The 14,024-nt window shown below is 41.9% G+C and overlaps 2 protein-coding genes across 4 annotated transcripts; one reads left to right on the top strand and one right to left on the bottom strand.

Moving 5' to 3' along the window:
* On the top strand, nucleotides 1–6,001 carry hmox2b (heme oxygenase 2b). 2 transcript variants are annotated; one of them, XM_074697158.1, is made up of 6 exons: nucleotides 1–100; nucleotides 1,164–1,251; nucleotides 1,325–1,442; nucleotides 1,561–2,052; nucleotides 3,254–3,377; nucleotides 3,472–6,001. In XM_074697158.1, the coding sequence occupies exons 2-6, from the start codon at nucleotides 1,172–1,174 to the stop codon at nucleotides 3,597–3,599; spliced, it is 942 nt and encodes a 313-aa protein (XP_074553259.1). In that variant the 5' UTR covers nucleotides 1–100; nucleotides 1,164–1,171; the 3' UTR covers nucleotides 3,600–6,001. The 2 variants fall into 2 exon arrangements, with proteins under 2 accessions (XP_074553259.1, XP_074553260.1); XM_074697159.1 differs by having other exon boundaries at nucleotides 58–212.
* A 1,246-nt stretch (nucleotides 6,002–7,247) lies between these two features.
* dnaja3a (DnaJ heat shock protein family (Hsp40) member A3a) lies at nucleotides 7,248–13,717 on the bottom strand. 2 transcript variants are annotated; one of them, XM_074695971.1, is made up of 12 exons: nucleotides 13,476–13,717; nucleotides 12,717–12,853; nucleotides 12,528–12,611; nucleotides 12,193–12,399; nucleotides 11,954–12,106; nucleotides 11,488–11,635; nucleotides 11,191–11,255; nucleotides 10,971–11,099; nucleotides 10,761–10,876; nucleotides 10,510–10,607; nucleotides 10,231–10,366; nucleotides 7,248–8,016 (listed from the first exon to the last, which is right to left on the bottom strand). In XM_074695971.1, the coding sequence occupies exons 1-11, from the start codon at nucleotides 13,681–13,683 to the stop codon at nucleotides 10,245–10,247; spliced, it is 1,467 nt and encodes a 488-aa protein (XP_074552072.1). In that variant the 5' UTR covers nucleotides 13,684–13,717; the 3' UTR covers nucleotides 7,248–8,016; nucleotides 10,231–10,244. The 2 variants fall into 2 exon arrangements, with proteins under 2 accessions (XP_074552072.1, XP_074552073.1); XM_074695972.1 differs by lacking the exon at nucleotides 10,231–10,366 and having other exon boundaries at nucleotides 13,476–13,716.
* Between the last annotated feature and the right edge of the window lie 307 nt (nucleotides 13,718–14,024).

Here is a 14,024-nt window from a genome sequence, read left to right as displayed (position 1 = left end):
ATGCAGCACATGAGCAACCGAGTGGGGGCGGAGTTGTACGTGCAGCTCTGACACAGACCTATGATAGAGTGTAGTTAACAAGCACAACAGCGGACTGAAGGTTTGTCCTGCTTTTACGATACAAACACTTTGTAAACTGTAAATGTGAATCAGCTAGGAGAAGAAACGAGTTGCCCCTGAAACGCAAAGTGCCGCTGATCGCCAACTGCTCGGTTTGTTATCTTATTGAAATGCTAGCTAGCTGTTAGCCAACTCGGCTAGTTAGCGATATCCAGCAAAGTTAGCTGTTGTTGTCAAAGTGTTGATACGAGCGAGTTAACGGTGCTATACAGTCAGTGGGTTGCATTCTCAGATGTAGTAAGCAGTTCGTTTATTCGTATCCCGATGAAAGGTCAATTAATGATTACTGTGTGACTCTGAAGTGATTTTATCCCCTCAAACAGCAGCAGCTATCAATCTAACACATACTCAGACCCCTGGTAAACGCCAGAAGGCCTGTGATTTGTTGTTTGGGCTGCTTTTGTTTGGCTGTGTCCGAGTACTGCTGACTGCTGACTCTTGTCTGGTTGTATCAGCTTTCACTCTCGCAATGCCTGACTTTCTCCACACAAACAAAAAACAGATAGAAATAATCTGAAATGACCTCAAAGGAGACATCTTTGATTTGCTATCATCTTGGGGACAACAAGCAAACCGAACAGAAATGTGATATCATCAGCTTCCCCTTTTTATGACCTCTTCTATCCCTTGGGTTTGGCTGACAGAAACTACCTCTTTGATCCTAACACTGCCATGTCATCCTTTAAAGGAAATATAGAGGACTGGTTTATTTTGGATCAATACAAAAGAGTATAAACTACAGTACAGAGGTTTTCTCCTATGTGTGATCATTCTGGTGTTCATGTACTGTAAACACGTAGGACAACGAAGCCTCTCATGGTTCTCTTGTTCCTTTGCCATTGAAAAAAAGAGGAGTAGCTGTCAGCTCAAGTGACACCTTTAGGCAGCTGTTATTAGAATAAGCCATAGAAATTAATCTTTATGGATTAAGTAACATGCACGAGATTCAGTGACTCTGAGGTCTGACTCATAGCCCACAACTGAAGTAGAAAAGCTGCTGTGATGTCTCTCACTGATTCAAAGCTGACCTTACTGACCAACAGGAACAAAAATGTCAGCAGACAAGATGGAGACGAAATCTACTGTGTCCAATGGAGCTGGGCCCGTCTATGAAAAAGAAGAAAAACTCAGGTAATTCTTCTCACATTGGCCTCTTGATGACGTTTTTGTTGTTTTGTTTCTTGTTAACACATTTTTTTTCCAGTCCTGAGGATCTGTCTGAGATGCTGGCAGCAGGGACGAAAGAGGTTCATGAAAAAGCCGAGAACACTCAGTTCGTAAAAGATTTCCTCAGGGGCCGTATCCGTAAAGAGCTCTTCAAGGTCAGTCTGAATAAAGAGTAGAGTTAAAAGGTTGAAGAGAGTGCATATGTTATTAATACATGTAGCTGGAAAAAGTATCAAAGCCTGTTATCTTCAACTTTTCTTCTTGCTTCCTCAGCTTGGTGCTGTTGCACTCTATTATACTTATGAAGCCATGGAAGAGGAGATTGAAAGGAACAAAGACCACGTCCACTTCGCTCCTCTATATTTTCCCACAGAGCTGCACCGCCATGAGGCTCTGGCTCGTGACCTCGAGTATTTTTACGGTGCTGACTGGCGGAGCCAGGTTAAATGCTCCCCCGCCACTCAACAGTATGTGGATCGTATCCATCAAGTGGGTCAAGAAGACCCAGTGCTGCTGGTAGCCCATGCTTACACCCGCTACATGGGAGACCTTTCTGGAGGCCAGGTGCTGAAAAAAGTAGCCCAGAGAGCCTTGAAGCTACCGCCCACAGGCGAGGGTCTGGAGTTCTATCAGTTTGATGCCATTCATAGTGCCAAAGCATTCAAGCAGCTGTACCGCAGCCGGATGAACGAGCTCGAACTGGACAAGGAGACAAAGAGGAAGCTGGTGGATGAGGCTGTCAAGGCTTTTCACTTTAACATGGAGGTAAGAGGCCAGAGACACAGACAGAAAACACGAAGGGAATGACAGGAATAACACTCGTGGGCGATCTGTTCCCTGGCTGTCATGGTAAAGTGGTTGCAGTAGAAGCGAGCTTTTTGGTAAGACAGGTTGAAAATTACAATTGTAACGGCTTTTTCATATTTTCGTTGAAAAATAACCCTTACGCTCTCAAAGCATGGTCTGTTATACCAAGGGTTGAGACAATTGGGGAAAGCGGTTTGTCTCTAGGATATGCCTTGATAAAAGATTGAGTATCGTGATGATCAATGTGGATTTGTCTTTTGCAATTCATTCTGTTGTAGATCACCATAGAATAGAATAGAATTGAATAAATCTTTATTGTCATTTTTAACAAGTACAATGAAATTGAAGTCACAGCAGCAATCAAGAAAACAAAAGTGAGAAAGTGTATAGAAAGTGAAAAAAAATCCATAAGAAAATAGATGATGACAGCTTGTCCATCATTCTCCAGTTCAGCCAGCCTCCACCTCCACAGGGTCCAGGACTGAGCTTCTCCCTCTGGTTTTCCCTCTGTTGCTGGGTTAGCATGGCTAGCTCGTCTATCTTGATGAAGATAGATCTTACGTCCCCAATAATGATGGATGGAAGGACAGGTCCATGTCATCACTTCTTAGCTCACACCTGAGAACCATCACATCGTCCTCACCTCCTTCTCCTCACCTTGTGGGAAGACATCAGGCCTTGCACCAGTTAGCATTAACATGCTACAGGCTGCTAACAGCTGAGTTCACATGTAAACAATACAGCAATTTTTACATGTAGGATCTCCAGACAAACACAGGAGAAAAAGTAGTAAAAATATTACTGAAGCCACAAAAAGTTTGGTGTCCATGACCAACAAATGAGCCACACAAAGTATTGATCCACTCCAAATACAAAGATTACAACAAAGAGACAAAGAAATTACACTAAATGGACAAAGAAGAGAGAGTTGCTGCACAGCACAACAGGGCGGCGCCTAGCAACATCCCTTTAACATTTAGGTGATTTCATCATTTATCAGAAATATTTTCATATCAACATGACCACAACCCTGTGATTATGATGAAACTGTAATGTTAGAAAAATCAGCTTTCCTGGACTGGACATGACACTATCTAGTTGCACAATACATGAACAGTTTACAGAAAGCCTGTTTCCCTGACATGCTTTGTGTTTCTAGGTGTTTGATGAGCTAGAAGAGATGGGTAAAACCATCAAGGAGGAAGTTTTGGATGCTGGAATGCCCGTCCATGGAGAAATGGGGGGAGACATCAGCAAGTGTCCCTACTATGCTGCTAAAATGGGTATGCTTTAATTCACAGTCACAAACTGATGCATGAGTTTTTTACATCTTGTGATTTTAAACATTTGTATTTTTGTGTTGGCTCTGTGTCACAGCTGCATCAGGAGGATCCGCATACGCCTGCCAGCTCGCCATGGCTGTTCTCCGACACCCAACAGGACAGGTCCTGTTTGCTACGTGGTTCGCTGCTCTGGCCGGATTGGCTGCGTGGTATCTGATGTGATCCAGCCTTCACCGTGTCAGTCTGCTGCTGTAAGAAAGAGAAGGAGAGAAGGAGAGGAAAGGACAGCGAAGAGGCTAAAACGTCCCTCGTACTGTGCACAGTCTCATGATTTCATACAAACATTCTGAACGGGTCCAAGTTTGTTATTGATGTGTTTAATAATAAGGGTAGCTTTAAGGACAAAGATACACAATAGAAGTACAACAATATATTTTCCATAGGACCATGAGGATATCAACGTATCCATCCATCTATTCATCCATCCATGCAGCCACCGATCCATTTTCTACCTCCTTTGCTGAATCCCTCCATTTTTCATCCTCGGCAGCTGTTTGCTTCACTGTGTGAATAGTTTCTTAGTTGTGAAAAAACATAAACTGCCAGTCTGACACAGCTTGGTGACTTTTAGATGTCCTCTACGTATCTACTATACAGCTCATCTAGTATTAAAATGGGTTCATTTAGAGCCGAGACCTTCTGTGTTCAAACTCTTCAAAATACTATGCGCATGTTATGCATGAGTACAGTAGCACAGTGGGTTTTTGCTGTGTAAATTTCTAATGAGGCCTTGGTGTTTTGACACAAAACATCTTAATTTTAGCAGCAACAAGAAGATGTTTTATTCAAAGTGAAATTTAGGAAGTATCTCTATTTAACTGTAACATAAAACAGGATGTGAATTATTATTGTATCATGTGTACTGTGAATCAGGTGAAAGGAGTCGATGCTTTTTTCCTTCTAAACTACAGCTCACCTACACTTCAGTAAGTGTATGATTTATTGAACAGCCTTTAGATAGATGTTAAAATATACGCCTCTAAAGATGCATGTTTAGTTTATCAGAGCTATGCAATACAGCATTTTGTACTCCTTCAAAAACTGCCTGTTTTCAGTTCAGATGCACAGCTCCACTATCCCCATGATCAATGCAGGAGCATGTGTCAGGAGAAAGAGATAAGAAAAAAAAGAAAACCTGTTTTGTAAGATCCATCTGTCCAAATGATGAGTCTCAGTATTCTGCTTCAGGTGAGGTAGTCTGACACATCTGTTATTTATCACTTTTCATGCTCTAAGTTGGAGAAAAGCTTCCTGATAGTGCACAACTCAGTCTGAGGAATGTTTTGTGCTGTGTGTACTGTATGCAGTGTAATTGCACTGATTGAAGTTTAATATTTATCCTAACACGGTTATGAAAAATAACTAACTTTGCTGTATCATTCCCAGCAGTTGTTTTATTCCCCTTTGCTTGAGCTCAGTGAGACACCGAGTACTAGAGGGAGCCTACAGGGAGCAACAAGACGTCCAGCGCTTTTTGCTTTTCCACGACGCGTTCACACAAACATAGGTGTACGGTTTCCCTTATTAGCTCATGTTCTGTTGGATTTCCAGCTGCAGTGCGGCTGTTTTAGCACAGATGTGACAGCTGAAGATGCGTTTTTTAGTCGAGAGTCTCAGGGTCATGTTGCAGTCAGATGGCAATACAGTGTATTGAATAAAGAAGACTGATACAGGAGCTGTCCTAATAACTTCCTGCTGTTCACCCTCTTGTGTGTTGTTACATGTTTCAGGTGTTAACATTCAAGTGTTTTTGGTCATATGAAGGGACCCCTAACTTGAATCTCATGATTTCAGGTCACTTTAATTATTAATTAAACCTTAATTTTAAGTGAGTGAACGCTCGACTAACCCACATTGACTTGTTAATGGTTTTTAATTTTCCTTAACTTTGCTCCTAATCCCTTTTGTTAATGGAAGCCGAGAAGAGCCATGCGTGCAATTACTTTTTTTTTCACTCTGGATCACAAGTAAACAATTTTCTTTCTCAAGATTACACAGTGTGATTGCAGGCTATTCTTCCTTGTTATATGATGAAAAACAAAGGCTTCATTTCTGGAGGTAATGAGACGTTTCATCTTTAAAAAAATGTCTTCTGCCTCCCGTAGATCACAGGAGAGCACATAAGTGAGTGTCTGGTTTGTGTGATCACTATCATGGCTTCCCAGGGAGGATTCATAATGGTGCAGTGATACTTTACAGAGATCATTAATCAAACATTTTCCTCTTGGATCTGTTGCTGTAGTTGTGGAGACATGCATGCTGGCATGGCATTTGGTCCTGATCAACACAAGTAACAGGAGAAACTTGATATTTTTTGATAAACAGTTCATACAGCATGTTTCCTTTCAGAGTATTCCGCTTCTGAGTGTGAGATGATGGCAAAGGAGCTAATTGTGAGCATGGCTGTTTTCTGCCACCTTAAACTTTGTTTATCCAACTGTGCAAAGCTTTATTAGTGACCGTGTAGTTTGCCTTCATTGAGTGAGAGGAAGTTCAGGACTATGCTGTGTTGGTTGTAAGAGTTTTTTTCCTGCTCATGCTGAAATAAAGTTGATTAATTTGGACTGGAGTTTTTAATGACTATGAAAACCAAACAGATTTTTTTTTTTTTTACAAGAATTCTTCATAACCTTTTAAAGGTCCCATATTCTGCTCCTTTTCTACAGTTTAATATGGATCATTGATGTCTTCATGAAATGGTAGTAACATGTTTTGGTCCAAAAAGCCAATAAATCAAGCACAGCAGCATTGTTTCCAGGCTCTCATAGCCCCTCTGTTCAGAACGCTCTGATTTAGTGGGCGTGGCCTTCATATGTAAATGAGCCACCGCTGATACCGCCCCGCTCTTCCACGTCACTGAGAGCAGTGCCACGAGCTCCGAGTGCACAATTTTTAGAAAACAGCAAAGCTCGTTTACCGTGACATTACAGGCTAAAACAACAGGCTAACCGCAGCTAAAGTTAGCATCCTGAAGCTAACACAGAGACAGGGGGGACACTGAGGAAAAGCTCTTCCATCTGCTCCACAGCACACAGCATTTAAAATACTCACATTTCCAGGGTCCCAGGTTTGTTGGCGGATGGTTGGTAATGCGCCTGGATTTAGGACCAGTCTATTCACTAGCCCTCTGTTGTACTGTCCAAAGTGTAGCTGGTACTTTTCCTTGATAAATGAACTCTAGCCACTTAGTCTTGACTTCTTCCGAGATGGGAAGCTTGAGCGTGGAACTATGTGGCTGTTTACAGCCAAAAACAGAGCAGTGATGGCTCTCCAACTTCGGCATTCCCCTCCCCGCTGCAGGAGAGATTTATCTCAGGGAGGGGCTTCGGGGGTATCTGCTCTGGTGGACCAATCAGGTCAGACTTGCTACTGATTGGACAAAAAAGGGAATCGCTGACGTCAGCAAATCCCTAAAATCCAAACAGCTCGTTTTAGGTCAGGATTTTACATTTACAAGCTCTACTAAGTACAGGTTTTGTCATTAAATATCACTTTTTGTGGGCTGGGAGGAAAGCCAAAGACCCACAAATTTCACTAAGGGGGAATTTTTGCAGAATATGGAACCTTTAAGGTCATGAATGGCAAATGTCAGATTCAGTGCCACACAAGTGTATGTAAACAACCACGCTCCACTTTAAGTAACTTCCAATTATATTCATGATGCCTTCTCTTATTGTGTGTCTGCAGTAAACCAGTACAGGTCTCATCAGCCCCAATTAAATGTATATTGTACACTGCAAATTGGACTTCACTTGCTAACTGAATAGAGGAAAGACTGAAGCAGTCCAACCTGGATCGAGAAGAGGCGTTTTCTGTTTCTGTTTATTGATTTCTATAAAAACAGAAGTGTTTCCCAGACCACAGCTTTATTATAGATCTACAGTATATTGCTTCTTTGTGACACATTGATAAAGCAATTTTATCCACAGCTGACTATGTACATATGTAATGTAGGTGCATCATGAAAAGGACTAAAAGAGAAACAGTCTGATGAGCTGTCTGTGCAGAGAGCAGGACTCATTGTCCTCTAACACCGCAGCTTCACACTGTGCAACAGCTAAACTGAAAGGTACACATGACGTTTGATGATGTTGAACCTTTTGGGGGAAGTTTTAGCGTTATTGAAATGAAAAACCAAAGCATACAGAACGAAAAGATGAATAAAAGAGGTTGATTTAATCCAAGATAAAAGGTTAGACTATATCTGTAGACTTTATTAATACAATAATTTATTTCTGTGCTGTTGGTTTCAGTTTTTCAGGAAACCAAAATGCACTAACTGCTATGTTACATGAAGTCTTTGTTTCCTTAGAGGTTTGACGGAGAGGTGAGTTGCTCACTGGAACATCATCTTGTATGTGGGCTCATTGAACAGACTATCCTCTTGCTTTCTTCTCTGCAGGTCTGGGTAGGTAGGTAGGTAAATCCTTACTGATCCAGCAGAACCTCTGTAGGCCTCTTCCGACGTCAAATAATCCCAAACCACATGTCTCTCCAAGTGGTGGTGTATTTGTTTTTTGTCCTCCCTCCTGCTTTCTGAGCTACTGATGGAGCTATCAGTTCCAGGATGACCTTTTACCTGAAGGGAAGGAGAGAGAAAAGTGTTTTCAATTAGAAGCTCATGGTCTGCCTTGTTTTAAATCAAGCTGCTAATACAAAACAACACAGAAAGGTGCAGAACAAACAACTAGGGAAGCTAAATGTTGGGGACTGATGAGCAGCTGATCTATGAAGCTTTTAACGGGCCTGTCAATGTTACTTTAAGTAGTGGTTCTTGAGCTCGTTATGATACTTTCTAGAGATGGACCCATATTGATTAATCCAGGCCGATAGCGATTATTTGTAGTCAAGGAGGCTGATGACCGATATTTGAAGCCGATATTAATTTGCAGTCAGAGTGAAAATACTGGTGCCAAAATTTTGAATAATACCAACTCCCACACTTAACTTCCTTCAAATACCTTTAAGCATGAATTTATTAAACAGCTCCCAGGCTCAGCAGCATTTTTTTATAGTTACATTAAAACTTAAAAAAATAAATAGCTAAAGTATAGTAAATAAAGTTTTTACAAAATTTCAATGTAACTGCAATAACTGTAATAACTGCACTGCTAACTGGCTGTTACCCGAGCCATGGCTTTGCTTATAACCAATCAGATGGTACTGTGGGTGGGACAGTGCTAGGGACTGAGTAGTGACTGCAGACAGTGGAGCTGCTGCATCAGAGCTGCTACAACACAGTTTCAAATTTGTTTCTTATCAGCCATTGGATTAAAAAAAAGGCCAAATATTGGCCCCGATAATCGGCCCAGCCGAAAATCGGTCTATCCCTAATACGTTCCTTTAAGCCGAGGGTAGGCAACCTGTGGCAAGGGTGCCATAGCTGGCATTTGAACCTAGTCATATTGGCACGCAGAAATATTGCAATGAGGCAGAGGACAAAATAAATAAATGAAATATATAACAAAACTGTTGTGTTTTGTTCTATTTAACACACCACAAGAAATTGTGTACATTATAAATGTTATAACATAAAAATTGAACAAATAATGTGAAATAATACATTTAAATCATGACGTTACGAGTGCACGAATGTGTCTTGCAAGTGCGTCACCATAAATCTGTTGGGAAGTCAGGCTGCTACCTCGCAATAGCATCCATTTAGTAGTGTTAAAATGGCAAACAGACAAAGTTCCATTCGTTCCTTCAAGTATAGTTGAACAAGGGAGTATGCATTTATTGCCAGAGATGGCCACAGATCAAGCAATATGCACCCTTTTCTGTGAAAGTGTGGTATGTAGTAGAGACAGACCGATATGGATTTTTTGGGGCAGATACTGATACTGATTATAAGTAGGCAGGGAGGCCGATAACCGATATTTGAGGATGGTATTCATTTGCCGTCAAAGTGAAAATACTGGTGTAAAAAAATTTGAATAATACAAACTCCAACACTTAACTTCATTCAAATGCCTGGCTGCTCAGCAGCATGTTTTATAAAGCTAAATGTAAACTTAGCTAAAGTTTTCTACAGTCAATAAAATTTTCCAAAATTCTATGCAACTGCAATAAAACTGGAGAATATTGAGTTTGTGCTGCCTTTTACAGGCATGTTATGCAGTTGACTTAATTTTCTGTTTGGTTTTACATGACTGATTTTAATGACCAAGGGCTTTCATAATGTAGACAAGGAGTAATTCTGTGCAGAGAAGCATCAGAGCCAAAACAACACAGTTTTGAATGGGTTTCATATCAGCCGTCGGATTAAAAAAAGGCCGATGCCCTTATGCCCCAAAATGCCAAATATTAGCCCCGGTAATTGGCCTTGTCTATAATCCCTAGTATATAGGACAACAAGTGTGCAGTGTCTTTTTGAGACCAAACACAAAAACAGTGTTAGCAAAGTTTGCAAAACAAAAAAAAACATTCAAAACTTTCTGTACTGTCAAAAACCAGGCAATGGAATGAAGTTATACCATTTCTCACTGCACAGTTAAGCGTGGAAAACCATTCAAGGAGACTTTCCAATTGACTATCAATGATTTCATGAAAGAAGAAAATATTGGCACTTTGGGCATGAGTGTATTTTAAAGTGTCTCCAGTCATGGAAAAAGGTTGCCTACCCCTGCTTTAAGCTAATCACCCTGAGAACTCATACACACACAAACACAAGCATCAGGGTTTTGAATGACAGCCACAAACCAGAAAATAGACAAGGATCCACAAAAGTACTGAATCAGTGAGGAACAGGACAAAAAGTGGGACTAGTAGAATGAATTAAAACCAGTCCTACCTGGTTTGTGGCTGTCATGAGGAGCTAAACAATCCCTTTAATTTGGAGAAGAAGCCCCCCTCTTGCTTCAACTCTCCTTCCTTCTCGTCACGCTCCCTTTGCCCTGCCTCAAACCGCTTACCACTGCTTCCCCCACCTGGACACAGACGAACACTGCATCAGCCAGGCTCACTACTAGGCACTACTTTTCTTTGCTAAAACCCCTTTTCAGTCTATCAGAGACAAAGTATGAGGACAAAAGGAAGGATACAGGGAGAGGAGGTGAGTTTGTCCTCTTACCTGTGGTGGTGGCAGTGACTCCATTCACCGTTCCTTCCACGTCTGACTCGTCCTCGGCGTAGCTCATCAGTAGACCTCTTTGTCTGTCGGTGAGAGTCCTGCACGTGGAAACAATACAATGAGAGTTTTTTGCGATTGGTGAGCAGCTTCAGATCTTCTTCAGAGTTATATCAAACCAGAAGTACCTTACATGTATTAATGAGGTATACAGTAACAAGATGCTGGAGAAAATTTTGTGTTTGAAGGCTTACTTGGGTATTTTTATTTTGACATGGACATAATGATCTCCAAAGCCGTAGCCGCTGACACGAGCGATTCCTTTCCCGGCCAATCGTATCCTCTGGTCTGTCTGGATCCCTGCAGGGATCTGAAAAAGGAAATTCCAGTCATTTTTTTACTAAGCCTGCTTTTTAAATGTTTCCTGTTCAAGGTGAGGCCTGATGATACACATGTTGACGTACTGATAGGTTAAGTGTTTCGTAAAGGCCCTGCGCCCTGGCAGTGCCTCCCAGGATGGCTTGTGCCACAGATATTAAAAGGTCAGAGTGGATGTCTGCACCATCCCTCCTGAACACTGGACTTTTCTGGACCTGGAAACAGAAAAAAAGGACATCAATCATTTCCATGCTACTTTATTTACTTCTAAATAACCTAATATCATGAGCTGATGTGGATACTCACTCTGAATGTGATGAAGACCTCCTTTTTTCCAACTGGCATTCTGACTGTCTGACCATCCTCCACGCCTTGAAGCAAAAATAAACTACAGTTAAGTGATTATCATATACAAACAACAACAAAAACTCCTGACTAATACTTTTTTGGGAGGAGAGAATTTAAAAAAAAAGAAGTTTTAATTGTAGTATGGTTCAATCCTCGTATGTTGCTTTCCCTTCTTTGCTAAACTCATGTCCATGTTCAACAAAGATATCCACAGATATAACTTTTTCTCAACAGTCATTCTACAGCAAGACTAACCAGCAGGCACAGGAACCATCACAGTCTTCCTCTGCTTGGTCTGTCCGGTGCCACGGCAGGAGTGACAGGGAGAGGAGATGACTGTGCCTTTGCCGCCACAGCGACGACATGTGGAGCGCATCACAAATGGGCCAGTGTTCACAGTCTCCTGCAGGGAGGAGGAGGAGGAGGATAGGAGATATGATCAGTGTGTGAAAAACATTCATTTAAAATCATGTCCATATTTAATTGTGAGGATTTCAAAAAAAGTGTACCAACATTTAAATACAAGCTTTTTTCAGCTTTGATTCTACACATATGACCCAAACAAACTGATACTACATAAAACTATTAGGAAAATTAAGTCATAGTTTAGGCCAATCATGCAGTTTTAAAACCTCTTGGCAAAAAAAAAAACATTTACAAAGCTTCATCAGCTCATAAACTTGTAGACACGTACAGTAATGTAGTGTGTCAAAGCTCTCACCATGCCGGAGCCGTTGCAGTGGTGGCAGTGCTGCACCTTGGTGCCTGGCTCATGGCCTTTACCATCACAGCGCTGACAGGCTGCTTCCAAGTTGACCGCCATCTCTTTGTTCACTCCCTTTGCAGCTTGAGTGAAGGTCAGCTCCATGATGTACTGTGTCAGAGAAAAGAGGATGAGAGAAGTGCAAATTTGCTCAAACAGATATTTCAATATGAGAACCAAAAGAGTGTACCACTTACTTCCTGTGGCTGGTCAAATATGGCGTTGAAGTCTCCAAAGCCTCTTCCTCCAGAGAATTCTCCAAAGATCTTGCGGAAGAGCTCCTCTGGGTCTATGCTCTGAGCCTGTCCAGACCAGTACTGCTGCCCTCCACCGGCATGACCAGCATCGAAGCCTGCTGAGCCATACATATCATACTGTTTCCTTTTTCCTTCATCACTAAGGACCTGAAAGAAACATTCAACATACAGTTAATTTGTGATTTCATTAATAATTTCTTTGCAACACTTGTCCTTATGTAGAAACACAGAGACACATTGGTGGAGGTTTGAATTTAAATTGAAAAACACAACACCTCATAAGCTTCAGCCAGCTGAGCAAATTTTTCCTTGGCTTGAGGGTCATCTTTGTTGGTGTCAGGGTGATACTTTTTAGCCATCTGAGGAACAGCAAACACAAACACACGGTTAACTGCTGTGACGATTGTTTATCTGAGAGCCAATGCAAGTTGTGCTTGCATGTCTAACAGGAAACAGGAGCAGACCTGGTAGTAGGCTTTCTTGATCTCTTTCTGGGTTGCTGTACGAGGTACACCCAGGACCTGGTAGAAGTCTTGCTTGCTGCTGGCAGGGGCACTTGTATGAAAGGACTGGGTGCTGTTGGCATGCAGCGATTTGATACCTGCATGAGCAGAAACAGGGTAGACGGGTGAGTAAACACAAGTGAGAACTATAGAGTTATAGTTTGTGACGCATTCAGGGAACACATGATAACTGTCCGAGTGGTTGGATGATCACTTCAGCTGCATGTTAACAGCAAAACAGTCCAATGTTAATCATTAAGCATGTTTAAAATAGAACTGAAGTTTAAGGTAATGTTACGTTGTTGACCTATTAGAAGGTTCGAGAAAAAAGCTAGAGGCTAAGTACTTGCAAGCCAAGCATTGAACAGTCAGCGAGTGGCAAATCAGCTGCAACCGACATCGTTGTTGACAACAAAACAAGCTAAACATTAAATTCTCAGAGCAAAGGAACATGATGTAACACCGGCGCCTTGCCCCTGTAAGTACAACTGGATGGCTGCAAACTTATGCTAGCCAAACTGGTTGCATCATGTGTCAAACAGTCTCTAAAGCAGCGCTGCAAACAGGTCTGTGCTATAAACTTAAGGTGTCTTAATTTCGCACTTAACCTCCAATAAGGCTAAGGCGACTGAGTTGTCTTTAACCTCATCATACCAGGATATTACAACTACTATAACCTAGCTTAGCCTAGCCTAGGCCATATGGGTACCACCACCTCACCTGACAGCCCTCTCAATGTCAACGCTTTCCCTGCTCCGCCACACATCGCGTTCCCTCCCCGCCACAGCTTATCCGCTCCCAGTGAGGAAAAACTGCGAACCCCTCCATGACCGGCACAGATAACTGCCCCGGCGGCCCTGCGCTGTCCAGAGGACACGAAAACTGTAATCCAGCGTGAGGAACAGCGAGCTGCAGAGGACGCCATCATTCCTACACTGGGAGCTACCCACTGCGCATGTCCGTATGACGGAGTGGGCGTCACCAGAGACGGTCGAAGATGTTAAGCCAAGTCAAGATGGTAACCTCCAAACTAAGAAGACTTGAAAAACCTTAAACTAAGCGCTTATTTAGCTACCCATCACAAAATCAACATTTAAAGGAAAACTCTATGTCTGACTACAAGTGTTAAACTATCAATACTCGTGTATTTAACATCTTCTGGCACTCACCTTTTCTAATTTATTACACGATAGAGCAGTTTATGATGTACTGTATTGTAATGAGCGACAGAAATTAACTTAACCTCCTGCTCAACGAGTTGCAGCAGTG

Source organism: Halichoeres trimaculatus, unplaced genomic scaffold, assembly GCF_033239565.1.
Source record: "Halichoeres trimaculatus isolate MK-OKI-2021-1 unplaced genomic scaffold, fHalTri1.1 fHalTri1_scaffold_20, whole genome shotgun sequence".
In the NCBI taxonomy this organism is placed as follows: domain Eukaryota; kingdom Metazoa; phylum Chordata; class Actinopteri; order Labriformes; family Labridae; genus Halichoeres; species Halichoeres trimaculatus.
Note: the sequence above shows the minus strand (reverse complement) of the source record. Positions and strands in the feature narration are given on the sequence as shown.